We start from the raw sequence: 20,349 nt of genomic DNA on the forward strand, positions 1-20,349 counted from the left end.
AGGTCAGGAAGAAGAATGCGAATGCTAACTGGAGAAGAATTAGTAGGAGCTGTAGTAATATAAGTGCGTGAGATGTTTGCTGGTGATGAACAGAGAACCAGCGTATTTAGAATTCGGAGCACACCTTTGGACTGAGATTGTGGTAATAGACCGTTCAATTTATACTACCTTCAGAATTACCATGAAGAATCTTCCTGAGGAATTTTGCTAATTCACTGCAATGCCTTACTCTGATGGCTATTTACTCACTACAAAGTGTCTCTAAAGTAATGATGCCATGATACTGAACATAGCATATGAAACAGTCTGCTTCCTTTGTAATCACACCTTTATAATTTGAAGCTTTGCAAATGAGTTTGTTTTTTAATATTTAATCCTGATTTAGAATTTTGTTTCATCACCTTTGAAATAAATGTAGAATATACTTTCTGTAATCAGTAAAGTATATTACTAGATGTTGGTAAAATGCTCATTCTTCCTTTTTGGACAACACTGTCCACTTATTTAGATATCCTCTCCTCCTTTAAAAATAACAATTCAGGGGCGCCTGGGTGGCTCAGTCGGTTAAGCCTCCAGCTTCGGCTCAGGTCAGATCTCATGTTCGTGGGTTCGAGCCCCGGGTCAGGCTCTGTGCTGACAGCTAGCTCAGAGCCTGGAGCCTGCTTCCAGTTCTGTGTCTCCTTCTTTCTCTGCCCCTCCCCGTCTCATGCTCTGTCTCTCTCTGTATCAAAAATAAAATAAAACATTTAAAAATTAAAAAAATAACAATTCACTCAGTGAATCAAGTACTTGAGCATAGTACTTATGCTCAATCATATCATTGTTTTGTATGGGTCTGTGCATTGTCTCTATATTAACATGCATACCCATCCAAAGTATGCCCTTGGAAAATCCTTTAAATCATGCAGCAAATACTTCATGTGGATTTCCTACATGGCCAGGCGCTGTTCCAGGTATAGGATACATTTGTGAACCAACCTAGAAAAGATTCCTGTCCTCATGGAACTGAAAGTTCAGCACAGAGAGAAGACAAAATAAATGTAAGCACAAAAATAGCAAGCTACATAGTATCTAGAAAGTGTTAAGTGCTATGGAATAGGGTAAAAAGCAGAGTAACAGAAGGGAAATCAGGAGTGTTGGGCAAATGGCAGTATTAAAAAGAAAGCTTAAGGAAATCTGAGCAAAGATTTGAAGGAGAGGAAATAACCAAACGGTCCTATTTGGATGATGTACCTGACAAAAGGAACTGCTAGAGACAAGCCTGTAGGGTGGGAACATGTCTGTCCATTGGCCCAGAGTGAACTAGAAGGAGAACAGGTTAGAAATGTTACCCTGAACCAGGTCATGAAATTTAGTTTTTTCTCTGAGTGACATGGGTGATCACTAGAATTTTTTTAAATAGAAGATTGACATACTCTAATATATTTTAAATGAGGAGACATATGAGAGTTAAGAGCAAAAGCAAGATTTGTTGTAAGAATCCAGGTGAGTGATGAAGGACATACATAAGTTAGAGTCAAGCACGACTCTAAAGTTTTTCAACTGAGCAACTTGAAAAACAAACTTGCTACCAAATGAAATAAATGGGGCACCTGGGTGGCTCAGTCAGTTAAGTGCCCCATTCTTGAATCGGCTCCAGTCATGGTCTTATGGTTCATGAGATTGAGCCACATGTAGCTCTCTGTGCTGACAGCATGGAGCCTGCTGAGGATTTTCTCTCTCTCCCTCTCTCTCAAAATAAATGAATAAGAGAGAGAGAGAGAGAGAGGGTTTATTTTTGTTAAAAAATAAAAGACTAAACTCAAGGAACGTCAATAGAGGAAGAAGCAGTAGAGGACAGCAAGATGTGGCAGGTATAATGAATGCCCTAGAACCTCACTACTCAAAGTGTGGTCCATGGGTCAGCAACATCAGCATCCCTGGGAGGCTAGAACCTCGGCCTCTAACCCAGAGCTGAATCAGAACTGCATTTTAACAAGATTCTGCAGGTGATGTGTTTGCACTTTACAGCTTGAAAAAAAACTGCCCTAGAAGATAAGGAAAGAAACTCTATCAAAAAGAAAGGAGTAATTAACTGTGCCAGATGTGCTAATACGTCAAAGAAGAGGGACTAAGAAGTAACTGCTACTGGCTTTAGCATTGTGAAGATCATTGGTGACCTTAACAAGACAAGCTTTGTTGAAGTAGTGAGGAGAGCTAAATGACTGGATTAGATTTAAGAGAAAATGGGAAGGAATTGAAAACAGCCAGTATAGAAAATTCTTTAAATGAATTTTGCTTTTAATTAGGACAAAGAAATGAGTATCAAATCATTAGACAACTGAAGCCAAGAGATTTTGTTTTTAGTTCCATGTTGCTAACACGGAAGCAACAACTTTACATTTGGATGGAAATGATTGAAGATCTACCTCTGAAATAAGTGGAGCCAAAGAACATAACATCTTTCTGACAAGTTATACTCCTAATTTTAGCAACAATGGAAAGGAATCCAAATATGCTTTGTGTATCCTTGAGATTCCACTGAGAATTATTATAAAGTTCTCATCAGGAGAACTCATATGAGTTATTGTATATGGAGTAAATTTCTTTAAGTTTTTTGTTGATGACTGAATCACCAACTGTCACATGAAGTTAAGTCAGACAGTGTGAACAACTGTGCTTCCAGAACACAGAAAATTTGGTGTGATGTTCATATATACCAAGATGCACTTTTAAAAAATAATAACATGGGTTTTTTTTATTTTTTATTGCTTTTTTATTTTTAAGAAACAGAGACAGAGCATGAGAGGGGGAGGGACAGAGAGAGAGAGAGAGAGGGAGACACAGAATCCGAAGCAGGCTCCAGGCTCTGAGCTGTCATCACAAAGGCCAATGCAGGGCTTGAACCCACAAACCATGAGATCATGAGTTGAGCCGAAGTCGGACGCTTAACCGACTGAGTCACTCAGGTGCCTCAATAATATGTTTTAAACCTCTGTGCAATCAACATGTGCTAACCACTACTCTAGGAGAAGAACCTTAAATGAGCCACCTACAAAATCATAGGTGTCCATTATAGTTTAGTTTTGACTGGGATAGTCTATGGCTTTCTCTTGGAAATTTAAGCCATCATTTCTGGGAATGCTTAACTCTTCACCTATTTAGGTCTCATGTTTTAAAATATTGTCTACCTTATTACCAAAAATTGAGTGGGGTGTCTGAGTGGCTCAGTAAGTTAAGCACCTGACTATTGATTTCCGCCCAGGTCATGGTAGCAGGGTTCATGATATCAAGCTCTATGCTGACAACATGGAGCCTGCCTGAGATTTTTTTTTCCTCTCTTTGTCTCTCTCTGTCTCTCTTAGAATAAATGAATAAACTTTAAAAAACGAAAGTACATAGTAGAAGGAGCAGGGAGACTTGATACCTAGGTTTATAGTAGCAATCACTGTCACTCTATGTTTGTGATTTGGCGCAAATAACTTGAAACCTTTGGATCAGGGTTTCCTCATCTGCAAAACGAGAAGACTGGGCTGCATATATAAGATCTACATTTTCTTTCATTGCCAACATTCTAAAATCAACTTAATGAGGTATAATTTGCAAGCAATAACATGCAAGCATTTTAAGTCTCCATGAGTTTTGATCACTGTATGTATCCACCTGTGTAACCACCTCCTCATACAAGATCTAGAACATTTCTATCACCTCAAGAAAATTCACTCATGCCTTTTCGGTCACTCCCTTACTGCTGAGGGGTGAGCACTATGGATTTCTCTGACTGTAGCTTAATTTCACCTGTTCTGGAACTTCATAGAAGTGAAATCATACAGTACGTACTCTTTCGTGCTTGACTTTTTTATTCGGAGTAGTATTTTTTTAGATTTATTTATATTGTTGCATGTAGTTTTTTCATTTTTATTGCCAAGTGGCATTCCTTTGTGTAAACATAATACAATTTATCAACTCTTCTGTTGGTGGACACTGGGAATGTTTCCAGTTTTAAGCTATTCTGACTAAAGCTGCTATAAAAATCTTGTATGGATCTTTTTGTGGTCTATTTTCTCATTGACCTTAGGTCAATATGTAGAAGTGAAATTATTGGCCATAGGGTAAATGTGTGTTTACATTTATAAGAAACTGCCAAGCAGTTTTCCAGAGTGATTAGATCGTTCTACATTCCCACCGGCAGTGATTGGGAGTCCCGGTGCCACCCATTGCCATCAACAGTTGGGACTAATGGCATTCTGAGTTTGCCACCTTCCTGGGTTAAAGTATCCATGGTCACTAAAAAAAACATTGTTTCAAATTATTGCCTGGGGAAATTCTAAATTTTATGATTTTAAATTTGAAATAATGGCTGTGAAACTCATATTTCTTTCCTTCTGCTCTACAATAAAGGAAAAAGTGTTCCTCCACGTGAAAGGAGTAATTCAGGTGGGAAGATTTACAATGAGAAGTCGGGATGTCATGCTGACAACAACTTTCTTGGATGACATAAAAGCTCTACCAACTACCTATGAAAAGGGGGAATATTTTGCATTTTTGGAAACCTACGGAACCCACTACAGTAGCTCTGGGTCTCTAGGAGGATTCTATGAACTAATATATGTTTTGGATAAAGCAACCATGGAAAAGAAAGGTATACCTAGAAATAGAGCTCTTACCTCTAACGCTGTTTTAACCAATCATTATTTCTATTGCTAACCTCTTTCAAAGATTCAAGGCTTTTAAAAAAAGTCCTATAATCTGCTTCTTTGAGAGAACTCTCTCCCTGCCCTTTGGCATCAAAACCCTGTTAAACAGCAAACAGCAAATTGACTTCTACCTCAAACACAACGACTTGGTCATGAACTACACAGCAGCACTACCGAGAAACGCACAAAATTATACTGCAACTTAGTTGGTGACGCTGCTTTTAGTGAAACATTACTTAGAAACTAGAAAAAGTATAAGAGACATAATTTACATAATCTATTTCTTAATCAGTAAATGTGTTCAATTATATGTTTGACAATAATTTTCCAAAGGACTTTTCAGCATCGGAAGAAAAATACTGTTCTAAATTTTCTCTTAGGAAGGAGGGAGAAAGTAATGTTAAGATGTAAGTCTAATGTCACAAGGCAAAGGCAGGAAATTAATTTTATCTCATATTATGACAAGTTTAGTCATATGGTGGTAGTTGAATTCAGTCCATGTTGAGTAGATGTCTGACCACACTCAAAATTTTGGAAAAGAAGGCCATGGTTGGTCAGCAATGTCTGCCATGTGTCTAGGAAAGGCCTATGTCCTACATAATTACCATACCGGCCCAAAGGTTTCATCTAAGCCTTTTAAGAGTAAAGTACATGCAAAGTGACTGTGTTAATACGTTTTAATTATTCATTTTGTGAGCAATTATGGCTAGTTATAGTATTTCTTAAAGAGGAGATAGATACCAGCATATCTCTTTTCTCTGCCCTCAAAGGTATGTCTCTTAGAGAGGGAAGAGTTGCCAAAAACCATTTCCATGGCTCTTTCCCTTCGCTGCTGTCTGTGTCAAGTGAAGAATGGGATTTGGCTATGAGCTTAAATCCTGACACTGTCCACACAATAAACACTTTATAGATGAAACAAATATGAATAGCCAGAACTAGTTACTCCTGATGTGCCACTCTAGTCTTGAGCAGGTAGAAACACTGCCAGGAGAAATGGAATATGAAATTGTTTGACTTTTACTGCCTCACAGGGCTATATCCTGAAACAGCAAAATGAGGTCTGCCTGGTAGGCTATTTTGATAGCTAGCACATGGGCAAGGGGCACAATAGGACTGTGTCTTGAGGGACCTAAAAATCAGAAGAGAAAGGCTCAACAAGAGTGGTCAAAACACAAGGAACACTTCAAGCCAAGAGTTGCTTTGGTGAAAAAGTTCCATGAGCTAGAATCTTTAATCTTAGACAACTCAGACCTACTTAAATTTACTCACCATGTGGCCTTAGTAGACAAGGATCATTAGGTCAATACTAGTATCTTTGAAAAGGAAGTCATCTTTCTCACTTCTTCAGTGGCAATAAATGAGGACCTAACCATATACTACACCTAGATTTAGGATGTCCAGATCCTGTCTGGACACGAAAAGGTCCACAGCTGAGGCAGAGAATCTAAGCTCATTAGGATCACTTAGATATTTTCACACCCATTTTTGGGATCAGTGTCTTTACATTTCTTAGGTTAAAATTGGAAATCTGGTATTCTGGATTCCTGCATGGTCTTCCATTTTTATCCTTCCTTTTCCTTCATGGTGAAAGCCACTTGATATCATTCTAGGTTTCGCTAGTTGTGGGTACACAAAAAATATTTGCTCAAATAATGAATGCTTAAATATCCCCAGATCCCCACTTCTAAATTTCACTATGAAACCTTGGGACTAGCTTCACTTCTCCCTTCCCTTTTTCATAAAGCATGTGTGTGTGTGTGTGTGTGTGTGTGTGTGTGTGTGATCTGAAATGATAAAAGTGAAAACTGACATGGTCAATGAACTGAGGCAGTTTGACCTTGTTCAATAATAATATAATAATTTTTCTCTCTTTTAGCTAGATTATAAATGATATACTTTAATTAAATATTAGGATTTTTCTTCCTAGTAACTGTAGCATTCACACACCATGATGAGTCAGCTTCCAAAACTGATATCTACTAAGTAGCATTCATAGGACCAAAACAAATTTGTCATGGGTATAATCCATCTGCTCAAAGCAAGGAACTCGCTACCTTAATAATGAACAGGGTCTTCCAAAGAGGAATAGGAGATGTTGATGAATCCCACGACCAAATTATGAAGTCAATACAGAGAAGTGCTTAACAGCCAGACAACTCTAGTTCAAATACCAACTTGGCTAATTGCTGAATTCCATTGTCAGGTTACTTATCCGTTCTGTCATTCCATAGCTTCATCTGTACAATGAGGATAATAGAACTTACCTTGAAAGATCAATGTGAGGATTACATTAATTAATGCCTACAAAATCTTTCGAATGATATTGGGCATATGATAAGCATTCAATATATGTTAGAAATCAACGTCTCTTTTCCATGATATTAGAAGTAAAAAACTTTACTATACTGACCCTACTCTGAGTGGTGTCTCTTTTAAACAAGAAGAAAATTTATGTGTCCTTTGTTAGTATTTGATGAGCAAATTCAAAAGGAGGCCACTAGATTCTAATATGAGGACAAAGCAGGGCTGATATGACCTTACATATAAATTCAGTAATAATATCTAGGAATCCAAGTATGTTTCTTATAAAATAGCACAATTGAAATTTATTTATTGAAATAATTTAGACATCATTTAATGATCTTCAACTAAATACATTAAACAGGTATCGAAATAAAGGATGTACAGAGATGCCTCGGGTTTAATTTGGATGTTACTCTGAGTGCTGTATTTGAAGTCACAGGAAGTGTTAATAAAAACGATTGTGTAAAGAGGGGTGAAGGTGGAACTGGTAAGTATGGCCTCACTCACTAGTTTAAAAAAAAAGGGAGGAAGGATCATCAATAAGCACTGCCCCCTGCCCGTCACTATGATCCTCTTTATTGTCTACAATCTTCATTAAAAAACAAAAAACAAAGAAACCTTAGAGTGATTTAAACTTTTATTTTTACAGTGGTATAAACACAAGTAACCCATGGACATGTATTCATTGGAAACACCATTGTGCAGGGCGCACAGTGTGCAGCTCTGGGCAAGGCACTTACCCTGTGTAAGTCTTTGTAGACTTGAGCATTTATCCTGGCAATGCTAGAAGGCCAATGGTAGAAAAATGTCTTCAGCAAAAATATCCTTTTTTGGATATCCCCCCTCCCAATTTTAACAATGTTTCCAAACGGGCTAGTGACATACAGTATGTATGTGACCATTAAGAAAGGCGAAGACCAAAGCCATTTCCCTAACTCAGCCTTCCACCTGACTCAAAACCCCTAACTCACCATCATCCAATGAGTCGAAGGTACAAACTTCCGGTTATAAGATAAATAAGTACTGGAGATGTAATGTATGACCTGATCACTATAGCTAACAATGCCGTGTGATATGTTGGAAAGTTGCTAAGAGAGGAGAAACTAAAAGTTTTCAGCTCAGGAAAAGATATATTTTTTGTTACTGTACGAGGTGATGCATGTGGTAATCATTTTGCAATATATGTGTACGGCAAGGCATTCAGTTGTAGACCTTACACTTTTGGAGTGTGTCAATTATATCTCAATAAAACTAGAGGCGGGGGGAGAAATCCCAATCCATCCTTAACATTCAATCAGTGCATAACCCTTTTAAAAACATAAAGATCTTTAGTATAAATATTGCCTGTGTTGTTAATACTTAGCAGATTTATAAGCACGAGGCAGTGCTGGAGTGCTCAATTTTTACTCTAATCAGAAATACCTGAGGATATTTACAGACATATAAATGCTCATGATTTCCTTGTAAATAAGCAGCTGATAGTGAGGAGGCAGAGAGTGGAAAGCCTGATATTTTTAGAAGGTTACCAACAACTAACATTTGGCCATGACTGGAAACCACCGATGAGTGTAAAAAAAATTGAATTTGCCATCAAAAGTCTTAATTTCAATATTTGATCCTCAGGCTAGACTTGGGCTGGTCACCCCACCTCTCTGAGTTTCAGTTTTCTCATCTATAAAAATGAGAAAGGAGAAATAAAGATCTTCTTGAAATTCCTTTCCAGTTCAAAAATGTACAATTCTATAAGATTCACAAAAGTGTGTTAAAAGTGGTTTAGTCTGGAGAGAGAAACTGAAGGAGAGATAGGTAGGAATTTGGAATGGAAAAAAATTTTGTCTTTCACCTGATTCTTTTTTACACTCTTTGATATTTTTGTAATATTAAATTACTTTAAAGCAAGCTTATATAAAATTTAATTATGAAATATGTCTGAAAACAAAATTTCTAGTATATCCCAAAAGTCATGTTTAGTTCCTGTGTATGCATGGGCATAAGCGATGAATTTGAAATCTGAATTATCACACTTTTTTTAAATACCACTGAAGTCTACAATTGGCTACTAATAAAAATTGCTCTTGGAGACTTTAGGTGAAAAAAATTACATAAATAAAATTCAATAAATATATTGGTCTATACTTTTTGAAAGGGTTCAATAAATGTTGATCAAATGTCACAGATCTGTAAATGCTTCACTTATATCCTCTTTCTTTTTCCAGAAACCATCAATAGTGATGACTTCATAGATGATGTTATTTCACTCATAAGAGGAGGAACCCAAAAATATGCATATGAGTTGAAAGAGAAGCTTCTCAAAGGAGCCAAAACGGCTAATCTGACTGACTTCATAAATTGGGCCACTTCCTTAAGTGATGCTCCAGTACTCATAAGTCAAAAAGTAAGGAATGTTTATCTTCAAATAGAAGACTTTAAAATTTTCTTATTAAATGTAACTACTGGTCAGATGAACAGTTAACTTCATCTGAAAGAGAGGTGAGCATTCAACTGCACTCCTATCTCATCCCTGGAAAGAAGCGTGACATAAAGCAAAGGCATGAATGTGGCATCACACCATCCCAGGATGAGTTCAGGTCTCTTTCCTTCTCTAAATCTGTAAAGTTCTCTGACCTCTGCAGCACTATATTCTCCCGGGCTCGTGTTTATTTTGAGGATTTAAAAAAATTGCTTGTAGGGCACCTGGGTGGCTCAGCCAGCATCTGACTTCAGCTCAGGTCATGATCTTATAGTTCGTGGGTTCGAGTCTCGTGTCAGGCTCTGTGCTGACAGCTCGGAGCCGGGAGCCTGCTTGGGATTCTGTTTCTCCCTCTCTCTCTGCCCTTCCCTTTTCATGCTCTGTCTCTCTCTGTCTCAAAACTAATTTTAAAAAAATGGGAAAAAAGATTGCTTGTGTAGAGCCTATAGTACAGACTGGCACAAAACAGGTGCCCAGGAATGGTTAGTTCCCTTCCATCTACCCCTTGTTGTCCCTTGCCATCAGGTGGCATCATATCACCACTTCCAACACAGGAGAATCTTTAAGGGCCTTCATGAAAGGGAGTTCATAAGGTCTCAGAAAATAAGACCAAGAGTGAGCAGTTCTTATGGTCCAGAAATTCTTTTTTGTATGTTGATTACAGTCTTGGGTTTATAAACCATTAGTACTTTTTTCTAGGGGAAAGACACTGCACTGTAATATAAAGATATAAAGGCCAGTGTCATTTAGCCCCGTCACTCTTCTCCCCAAGCTAATTAAAAAGGGTAAGTGTTTTCCTTTTTTCTGTATTTGTTTTCCTACTTCCCTTTATAGCTTTCGGTTTTCCCTGTGTGTTTCACAATTTTCCCTCAAGTCAAGTTATCTCTGACCTTAATTTCAATTGATTAACTTGAGTTACGGTCATGTTGGCATTTTGTTAAGACTAGTTATTGGAGATTTTTGTTTCTTTATCTCATTTTATGGTCTTTAAAGAATGTGTGAAGCTACCCAGTCCTTGTATGGATCCAAGCCTGTGTCCTGAGATCTTAACCATAGTCCAGTATATTCTAGAGCCAATTTAAAGGATCTCAAGTAAATAAAGCACCTTCTGAAGATTTACTACTAGATTTACCAGAGTTATTCAAAGACCTTCATCAACTCTATGGGACAGTCCTGCTGACTGGATGCAAAATGTAGTTTATGCTATTTTCAAGGGCAATTATAGACCTCCAGATATTTATTTATTTATTTATAGCAAGTGGGGGGAGGGGCCGAGGGAGAGGGAGACAGAATCTCAAGCAGGTTCCACACCTGCATAGACCCCAACCCAAGGCTCAATCTCATGACCATGAGATCATAACCTGAGTTAAAATCAAGACTCAGACCAGACACAACCAACTGGAATATGCTTTCATGGAAGTATATTATTTCTGTTTCCAGCTGTTCCGAATGTTAACACAACAGTTTTACATTTTATCTCAACAGAATAGCTGAACTTTGGTTTCTTCTTAAGCTTACCGCTACAGACGAGTTATAAAAATGTCAGCTGAGGAAATTACATTTATTAATGATTGCCTGAGAGATATAAAGTTTATTATTTCCTCTAGAGCAATAGCAGCAGAGATCAGTACAGCTAGCATGTAGCAAATTGGCTTCCTTTAAAGTTTTGTTTTGGCATTATAAAAACAAAGTTATATAATCCACTGCTTTATTTACTAAAAGGATGTTACATGATACAATATCTCGTTTATGAGAACTCATGGGAGATATTACTCTTTAATCCGTTTCATGGATTATTTTGTTTCTCTTGTGAATCATGTAAATATTTTTTTTTAATTTTTACATGTATTTATTTTTGAGAGAGCACAAGTAAATATTTCTTATATGCACATGATCATTAAATTCAGTAGCCTTACTTAGTGCACTAGAAAATATCCCCAAATCTGTGACTCACCTCATGCCAGTGGGTCAGTCCTCATAGCATGAATTTTGTGTTGCTTTTGCCTTTTCTATCCTCCGTCTTCCCTTTGTTGTTTCCTTCAACCAATCTTATGCACCCACATGTCAAGCTATATCAAGCCCTTTCTGCAGCCATGTAGGTAATAATGATCCATTTGCCTACAATTTTTGTTACATGGTGCAACTCTTTGCAGTGAGGCATCAGATGTTAAAGAGCGTAAGTATTTCAAGGACTGGTAGAGCCTCTGCCCTGTGTTGTCCTCATTACAGTTATAAAGATGTAGTGAAAATCAGTCTTAATTCGCTTGTACGGGGATAAAAATAACACTCAGATGGGGCACCTAGGTGACTCAATAGGTTAAGCTCCAACTCTTGCTTTCAGCCCAGGTCATGAGCTCACATCACAGTTTATGGGCTTGAGATCTACATAGGGCTCCGTGCTGACAATGCAGGAGTCTGCGTGGGATTCTCTCTCTCTCTCTCAAAATAAATAAACTTTGGAAAAAGACCACTCACACTATCAACAAACTACATTTGGTACATAGTTTAATTAGTTTGGAAGCCTACAAGAAACCTCAATGTACTTCATTTTATGTATTTTTTTTAATGTATTTCATTATTTTTTAAATATTTTTAATGTTTATTTACTTTTTGAGAGAGAGAGAGGAGGAGGGACAGAGAGAGAGAGGGAGACACAGAATCCGAAGTAGGCTCCAGGCTCTGAGTGTCAGCACAGAATCCGACTTGGGGCTCGAACCCATGGACTGTGAGATCATGACCAGTGCCGAAGTCCGACACTTAAACGACTGAGCCACCTAGGCGTCCCTGAATGTCATTTTTTAAACTAACTATATGTCAATTTATTTGTATGTTAACATGTTTCGTGTTTCATGACAGATTAGATCCACTGAAAATATATCTCCAAATAGTAGAAAGGATACAATTAGCTAGCATAGGAGAAAAAGGAGAAGTGTTTTCTTAATTAATAGAAAGCCAAAGTTTATCAGGAAAAGATGTGGCTCTTCGGGAACACTTCATCAAGTATATTTTTATTGTTCATTGTCTTCTTGTGGGAGTTTTGCCTCCAGGGTTTGAGTCTCCTCTGAAATTATGGTCATTACATGACCTTCCTCTTTATCTCTTTGAACACTTGTTTATGCATTTCATCCACACTGTAGTTTCTCCATGACCCTCTATTCCTGTATCTTAGATTATCTGGCCTTGACTTTCCTTTAAAGGGTAAAACAAGATGAATGTCTTTTCCTAAAAATCAAAATAACTCTGCAATATGCTTATGCTGCTTGTGCCAAAGTGGCAATGTCGCTAAGAGGCTACTTTCTTCCAAATAAGTATGACGTGGTTAGAATCTAAATCCTATGTACTAATTCATAAAGGAGTGTACTGGTGTACATTTGTATTGACTATAGAAGTTCTTAGTATATTCTGGATATGAGCCTAGTACTCACTTACTGGTATTATAAGTGGTTTCTGTTTTGTTTTTTTTTTCACTTGAGGACTTTCGCCCTTCAACGGTATTTTTTGTAACAGATGTTCTCCTTTTCACTTTTTATTTTGAAATAATTTTAGACTTACTGTAAAATGGCATAAATAGTACAGACAGTAAACCTGCAAAAATACCACAGAGTTCACATGCATCCTATAACCAGCAGCTTGTGATGTTAATAACTTAAATAACCATTGTAAGCTAATAAAAATAGAAAAAAATTAACAGTCTAACCTACACACCTTATTTAACATTCACCAGTTTTCCCCCCTAATAGATTGTATCTGTTCCAGGATCCAATCAATATCCCACACTGCAACGAGTTGTAGTGTCCCCTTAGTCTCCTTGATTCTAGGACAGATTTTTTTTCTCATCTTTCATGACCTTGACATGAGTCAGCTATTATGTCAAATGTCCCTCAGTTTGGGTTTAGAGAAGATTGAAGTTATGCGTTTGGAAAGATTACCCAATAAGTGATGTTGTGTCCTTCTCTGTACATTTTATCAGGAATTATAATGTTGGTATTCTTTTGTTTTAACATAGTTAAATATATATATTTCCTTTCATTATAGTTAGTGCTGTTGCATCCTGTTTAAAATATTTCCCTACCTCAAAGTCTTGAAGATGCTCCCCTATATATATTTTCTTGCAGAACGTTTATTGTTTTGCTTTTACTTTTTGATCTACAATCAAACTAGATTTGTTTTGTTTTTTTGTGAGTGATAGAAGCTTTGAGGTCACCTTTTAAAAAATCTCCTATGCATATCTCAGTGTTCAAGAACAATTTCTATTATTGATTATATCTACTAAAATCAAGTATCAGTCTATTTTCAAAGTGCTCTGATTTTTTACTTAGATGATTTTAGGATCTACTCCATTATCTTTGTTTCTTAGTAGTCTTACTCTGATGTGTCTATGTCTGAAAAGAACACATTATAACCTTGCTTCTCACTAACAGGGTGCCTTTATGTCTTTCACTGCCTGGTTTTATTCTCACTGTTACTTCTTCAAATACTGCTTCTTAAATATTCTCTGCTTCTGGGACTCAAATTATGTGGATCTTCAACTTCTCACCCTATCCTTTTATTATTATTACTTTAGAGAGAGAGTGGGAGAGAGGGGCAGAGGAAAAGAGAGAGAGAGAGAGAGAGAGAGAGAGAGAATCTTAAGCAGGTTCCATGCCCATCATGGAGCCCAAAGCAGGGCTTGATCCCATGACCCTGGGATCATGACCTGAGTTAAAATCAAGAGTCAGATGCTCAACTGACTAAGCCACCCAGGCACCCCTTTGCACCCTGTCTTTTATGTTTCCTACCCCCTTTCTGTATTTCCCAATCTTTTATCACTTTATGCTTCATTGTCAGTATTTTCTCCTTACCTATATTCTAGTTCATTAATTTTGTTTCTGTTGTGTCACAGTTTCTATTTAACCAGTCCATTAACTGGCATATTATAATATCAACTTATTTTTAAAATTTTTTAACGTCTATTTATTTTTGAGAGAGAGATAGAGAATGAGTGGGGGAGGGTCAGAGAGAGAGGAAGACGCAGAATCCAGAGCAGGCTCCAGCCTCTGAGCTGTCAACACAGAGCCCAACATGGGGCTTGTACCCACAAACCGTGAGATCATGACCCGAACCAAAGCTAGACACTTAACTGACTGAGCCACCCAGGTGCCCCTAGTATCAACTTATAATATTTCTGTTTATTTTTTCCAAATTCTCTGTTTTAAAAAGTAACTTCCAATTTTCTGCTAAAATTGTTGATCTCCTCCCTTATGTGCCTGCTCATGTTAACATAGCTCTTCAAAAGTCCGTCTGGTAAATCAAATATTGTCATCCTCACAGCTCTGCTTTAGTTTCTAGGGTTCCTACTGGTTCTCACTCATCTCACCTTGTCTCCTTGTGTACCTAGTTATTTTTATTGGGGACTGAATATTATACTCTAAAAATTGTTGTAGGAGTAGCGTGAGAGCTGGGATTATTTTTTTCCTTCCAAAGAAAATATATATTTACATCTGGAAAGCTTCTGGAGTTCCAATGATTCAAGATTGTTTTAATGCAAACCAGACTGCAGTCTCTGCAGAACTACCCCACTTCCAGTAGTGCTCTGGGTCCCAACCCAAATCATGGCTTGTTTTCCTTTGTGTCCCTGGATACCAACCTTTGTCCCCGAGCCCAGTGATGTGCCCCTTTACCTCAGCCTCTCTGTGGTCTGTTCCCAAATTAGGAAATGTGTCAAAAGGGGCCATGGCCCAAAAATGCCAGGCTCACCTCCCTGACTGTATGTATTACCTCGTTAGTTCTACAGGGCCTTCAAGCAGGTTTTTAATTTTGGTTTTATTTGTCATTGTCATCAGAGAAAAAAAGTTTAGTTGACATTATTTAATCCATCATTACCCACACACAATTTTTTTTATATCCTCTTTCTTGTGTCTTTGGATTCCAGTTTTAAATTTGTAGCCTCCTGTTTCAAGGACTGCACCACACAAGGGCCTCCGTTTCTAATGATTTATTTACTCAAACAAGTCTTTAGAGTCACACAATTGAATTTGCTTATATAGACACTTGCTATATATGTTGTGGCTTCTCCACCATAAGAAGTTTTTAAAATTTTATTGTTGTTGTTGTTGTTTTAGAAAGAGAGAGAGAGAGTAGGGGAGAGGGGCAGAGGGGGAGAGAGAGAGAGAGAGAGAGAGAGAATCACAGGCAGGTTCCAGGCTCAGCGCAGAGCCTAACATGACATGGGCCTCGATCCCAGGACCCTGGGTTCATGACTTGAGCGGAAATCAAAAGTCAAATGTTCAACCGACTGAGCCACCCAGGTGCCCCTCCACCATAACACCTTTTTGAATTCTGTGTGACTAGAATACTCTTCTTTCTGTCCCAGCACCCTCAAATCTCAGCTGAAGGCTCATTTTCTCAGGAAAGCCTTTCCAAGCTTCCTTGATTCAGTTGTAGCAACTATGTGTTTTACCCTAGGAATTGAAGCATGCAGAAGAAATCATTTTACTTCATTTTATTTAATTTTAGTTAAGTTTGACATTGAGATTCCATCCCTTTCTACTGCTGGAAAATTCGTCCTTTATTCATCCTTGTTGGATGGGGTTCAGGGAGGTCTTATTGCTCAAATCAATATAAAACCCTGATGCTTCTGTTGGGGAAATGGGAATATATGTATGTCCACAGTGATCACTCTGATAACCTCATGGTTCAAACTCACATGTTCACTTGAAGTCAAGAGGTTCCAAGCCTTCTATGCCAAGATCATACATGGGAGTCCCTGGCAAAACTGGATCGCTGGTCCTAGATACGCACCTAGCTTCTCTAGGGACTCTCTGCTATTTCCCAAAATAGCTGCCAAAGATTCAGTTATGGGTTCTTGCTCCTTGAGTGACATACTAGTAAGTCGGGAGGAATCTCCTGCTTCAGTGGCATTCTTCTCACACCTTTTCTCCCAGTAAAAATTTCTCAATGAATTCAGGCTTTTACGGGTGGGGGAGAGCCAATAAAGAATTTGCCTTTAGGGGCTTTCTGATCTTGGCCTTGCACAGAAGCCCCACTTTGATGAGAAATGGCAGCACCTAGCTCCCTGCTGGAAGAGAGGAGTGAGGGCAAAGGCAGCACAAACAATTCGTAAAATAATGTCAATATGTTATCCCGAGAAAAGTTTAAGTCCATGATTCTTCATTTTAAAACACATGTACCCATCCCACAGAGTGCCATGGTTTCCATTTTATCTGTATGATCCTTTTAGTATCAGTCTTCTTGCCTTCATACTGTGATCTCCTTACCTACATAAAGATCACAAAGATCATGCCTAGCTTTGATCACTCCCATAGTCTAGAAGCTAACATCGTACCTACCAATAATAATCATTCACTAAGCCTTTGTTGAATTACTGAATGGATAAACAAATAATTTCAGTGAATGGTACTGCACAAACTCCATTGGTAGAAAAGTCCTAAAATTAAATGTTTTGCTTTCTTGTAGCTGTCTCCTATATATAATCTGATTCCAGTGAAAATAAAAGACGCACACCTAAAGAAACAGAATTTGGAAAGAGCCCTAGAAGATTATATCAATGAATTCAGTGTGAGGAAATGCTTCCCATGCCAACATGGAGGTACCGCGATCCTCATGGATGGAGAATGTCTGTGCACCTGCCCAAAGGAGTTTACAGGAATCGCCTGTGAAACCAGAAGAAGGGAAGAAACTTCCTAAGGTGGGAGCACTAGGGACAAAACGAAGCATTTTGAGGTTATGTATTTTGAAAATTAGGTCTTGAATTAATGTGTGCTAAACGTCTAGGTTATCCATGTAAGCAGAGGATAAATACTCAACAAATAATAAAAATGGAAAGTCAGGCTCTATAGGTCTTTTAGCATACAATTTTACATCTTCTACTTCTACATTTAAGCAGAACTATAATTTTTTTTAACTCTAATGATTGACTCTTGAACAACATGAGTTTGAACTGAATGAGTCCACTTATATGTGGACATTTTACAGGCCAGTATTATACATGTATTTTCTCTTCCTTATAACTTTCTTAATAAAATGCTCTTTTCCCTAGCTTACTTTGTTGTAAGAATACACTATATAACACATATAACATACAAAGTATGTATTAATCAACAATTTATGTTATTGGTAAAGCTTCTGGTCAACAGTGGGCTCTTAGTAGTTAAGTTTTGGGGGAGTCAAAAGTTATATATAGATTTTCAAATGTGTGGGGTGTCAGTGCCCCTAACCTGCATTGTTCAAAGGTCAAGTGTAATTTTTTTAAGCAAGTAAGCAAAATTCCTAATCTCTCTAAAAGCATTTTAGTATTTTCCGGGTAAGGTTTCTTCACATGGTCTTATAAATACCCTTGCATAAGATGCACTTCAGAGTTGAATACCTAAGACCTATGTCTTTTAGATTTGCTTTTTCAGATTGCAGGAAACAGATACAAACAACACAATTGCCTCCACAATTACAGTTAGTGTCTATGAATATCTGAAATATCATTTATCACTGTTAAAGACACAAAACCCTCTCAAGATATTCAAAAATTGTTGCAGCAACCTAATTGTTTTCTTGTTAAAACTATAATAACACTACCATTTTCATGAGTCAGTGTATCTCTCTCTCTATCTCTGCTTCTACTGCTTCTGACTATCTTTTCTCAGTGCCTCCTGCATTCAGAATTTCCTAAGACTCTATGGAGGATGTGATGGTAAACAGCCCAGGTCTCCCTTCAGGATCAAGAGCCATCCCCCCACCTCCTAGGAGTGTCACCTGCTGACATTTCACAGCTGAGTCTCTCTTCAGGAATTGCCCTGTAACAAGGAAGTGGTGCCCAAGGTTGTGCTCCCAACCTGAAAAAAGCCCGTATCTGTTAACTGGTCAATGTGGTTGGTATCTGATGGGCCATCCCTCTTGTGTCAACTGGGACAACTCTGGAGCATGATTCCAGCATGGGGGCTCCTCTTATGATTTGCTGAAGCCTCTGTTGCAAGAGCATTACAGTTGAACTTCACTTATTCTCAATTGCGCTCGCCATACTCCTAACATACTTTCCCCCAAAACCCACACTAATAAATCTATTGCATACAAACTCAGATTCTCGGAGTCTCTTTCCAAGGGAATGCTATCTGCTACAGAATCTGGTTGGGTCAATTGAATATTATTCCATTATCCAATAATGTTCCTAATAGGATGAATATCTAATGATAGCATAGAAATTCCTTTTTTCCTTAGGTCTGTTCCGTATATAGTGGACTCTTGCCAAGGCACTGACTTCTGTTTCAAACATACATGGACACAATCGTAGGGTCAATTACTTAAAACAAGGTTTTTATGTGTTTGCTTTAATTAAAAGCAAAAACTAAACTGTGGGCACCGAAGGTGCTTGGAACTCAGGGTCTCACAGTAAGATACACGTGTAAAAGACTAACAAAGGACTTGAATTTGGGGAAAGTGTCAGAAGCTTTTTGGTATTATTATTACTATTGATGCTTATCTCTACATCTTTCTTCAATACGCAAGCAAATAAGAAGCACACACACATACACATACACATACACACACATACACACACACATACACATGTTTATACAGGTGAAGGTAGAGATCCCATCCTTCCTTCTCCATTGTGTTCTTTACCCAATGATAGTAAAGTATATACACTGATCTGTGTCTGGTTTTTATCCCTTAAAATATATCTTAGAGATCTTACCTTATTGTTTATTATTATTATTATTATTATTATTATTATTATTAATTCATTTTTATTTAAACTAGAACAAAAACCCCATTACTCCCATTCCACCCCCACCCCCACCTCTCACAATCACCAATCTGTTCTCTGTATCTATGTGTTTGATGTTTTGTTTTTCTGTTTGTTTAGATTCCACATATAAGAGAGATTGTATAGCACTTCTCTTTCTTTGTATGACTTATTTCATTTGCCATGATGCCCTCAAGGTCCATCCATATTATTTTTTTTGGCTTTTTTATGGCTGAATAATATTCCATTGCAGATAGATACACCACAGTTTCTTTATCCATTTATCCATTGATGGACCCTTAGGTTACCTCCATGTCTTGGCTATTATAAATAATGCTGCACTAAACATAGGTGCACATATCTTTTTGAGTTAGTGTTTTCATTTTCTTCAGATAAATAACCAGAAGTGGAATTGGTGGATCATATAGTGGTTCTATTTTTAGTATTTTTAGGAAACTCCATAATGTTTTCCATAGTGGCTGCACCAATTTACATTCCCACCAATAGTGTGCGTGAGTTTACTAACACCTGTTACTTCTTGTCACATCCTCACTAACACTTTTTGTTTCTTATCTTTTTGATAATAGCCATTCTAACAGGTGTGAGGTGATATCTCCTTGTAGTTGTGATTTGCATTTCTCTAATGATTAATGATATTAAGCATCTTTCATGTTCCTATTGAACATTTGTATGGTTTTGTTTTGTTTTGTTTTGTTTGGAAAAATGTCTATTCAGATCTTCTTCTGCCCATTCCTTAATCAAATTATTCTTTTGCTCTTGAGTTGCATGAACTCTTTGTATATTTGGGATATTTGTTGATTTCCTTCGCTGTGCAGAAGCACTGCTGCTCACTGTAGTCCCACTTGTTTTTTGGTTTTTGTTGTTTTTTATTTGTCTTTGTTTTGTTTTGTTTTGTTTTTTGCTTTTGGTGCTTTTGCTCTTTGTCTTGGATTCAAACAGTCACTGCCAAGACCCATGTCAAGGAGTTTCCTACCCCCTTTTTCTTCTAATAACTTTATGGTTATAATCCATTTTGAATTAATTAATCCTAGCCTACTGGATTATTTTCCTACTTTTACCTCCTTGAAGATGTTAAACATGTTCATTTGGGTGTCTTTTTTAAGCTGCTCCAGAACTGAAATTTTTTTGTCTATTAAGTGTAC

The 20,349-nt window shown here is 37.5% G+C and overlaps 1 protein-coding gene across 1 annotated transcript in view; it reads left to right on the top strand.

Annotated features, from left to right (window-relative positions):
• C9 (complement C9) overlaps positions 1-18,518 on the top strand; it is a 48,392-nt gene extending 29,874 nt beyond the window's left edge. The window contains exons 6-10 of the mRNA XM_029941271.1: positions 4,255-4,621; positions 7,342-7,467; positions 9,197-9,375; positions 16,906-17,137; positions 18,087-18,518. Of these exons, the coding sequence (XP_029797131.1) occupies positions 4,255-4,621; positions 7,342-7,467; positions 9,197-9,375; positions 16,906-17,136 (903 nt within the window). The 3' untranslated portion in view covers position 17,137; positions 18,087-18,518. The remainder of the gene's footprint in view (positions 1-4,254; positions 4,622-7,341; positions 7,468-9,196; positions 9,376-16,905; positions 17,138-18,086) is intronic.
• The last annotated feature ends 1,831 nt before the right edge of the window (positions 18,519-20,349 follow it).

This window comes from Suricata suricatta, chromosome 6 (assembly GCF_006229205.1).
Source record: "Suricata suricatta isolate VVHF042 chromosome 6, meerkat_22Aug2017_6uvM2_HiC, whole genome shotgun sequence".
Classification (NCBI taxonomy): Eukaryota; Metazoa; Chordata; class Mammalia; order Carnivora; family Herpestidae; genus Suricata; species Suricata suricatta.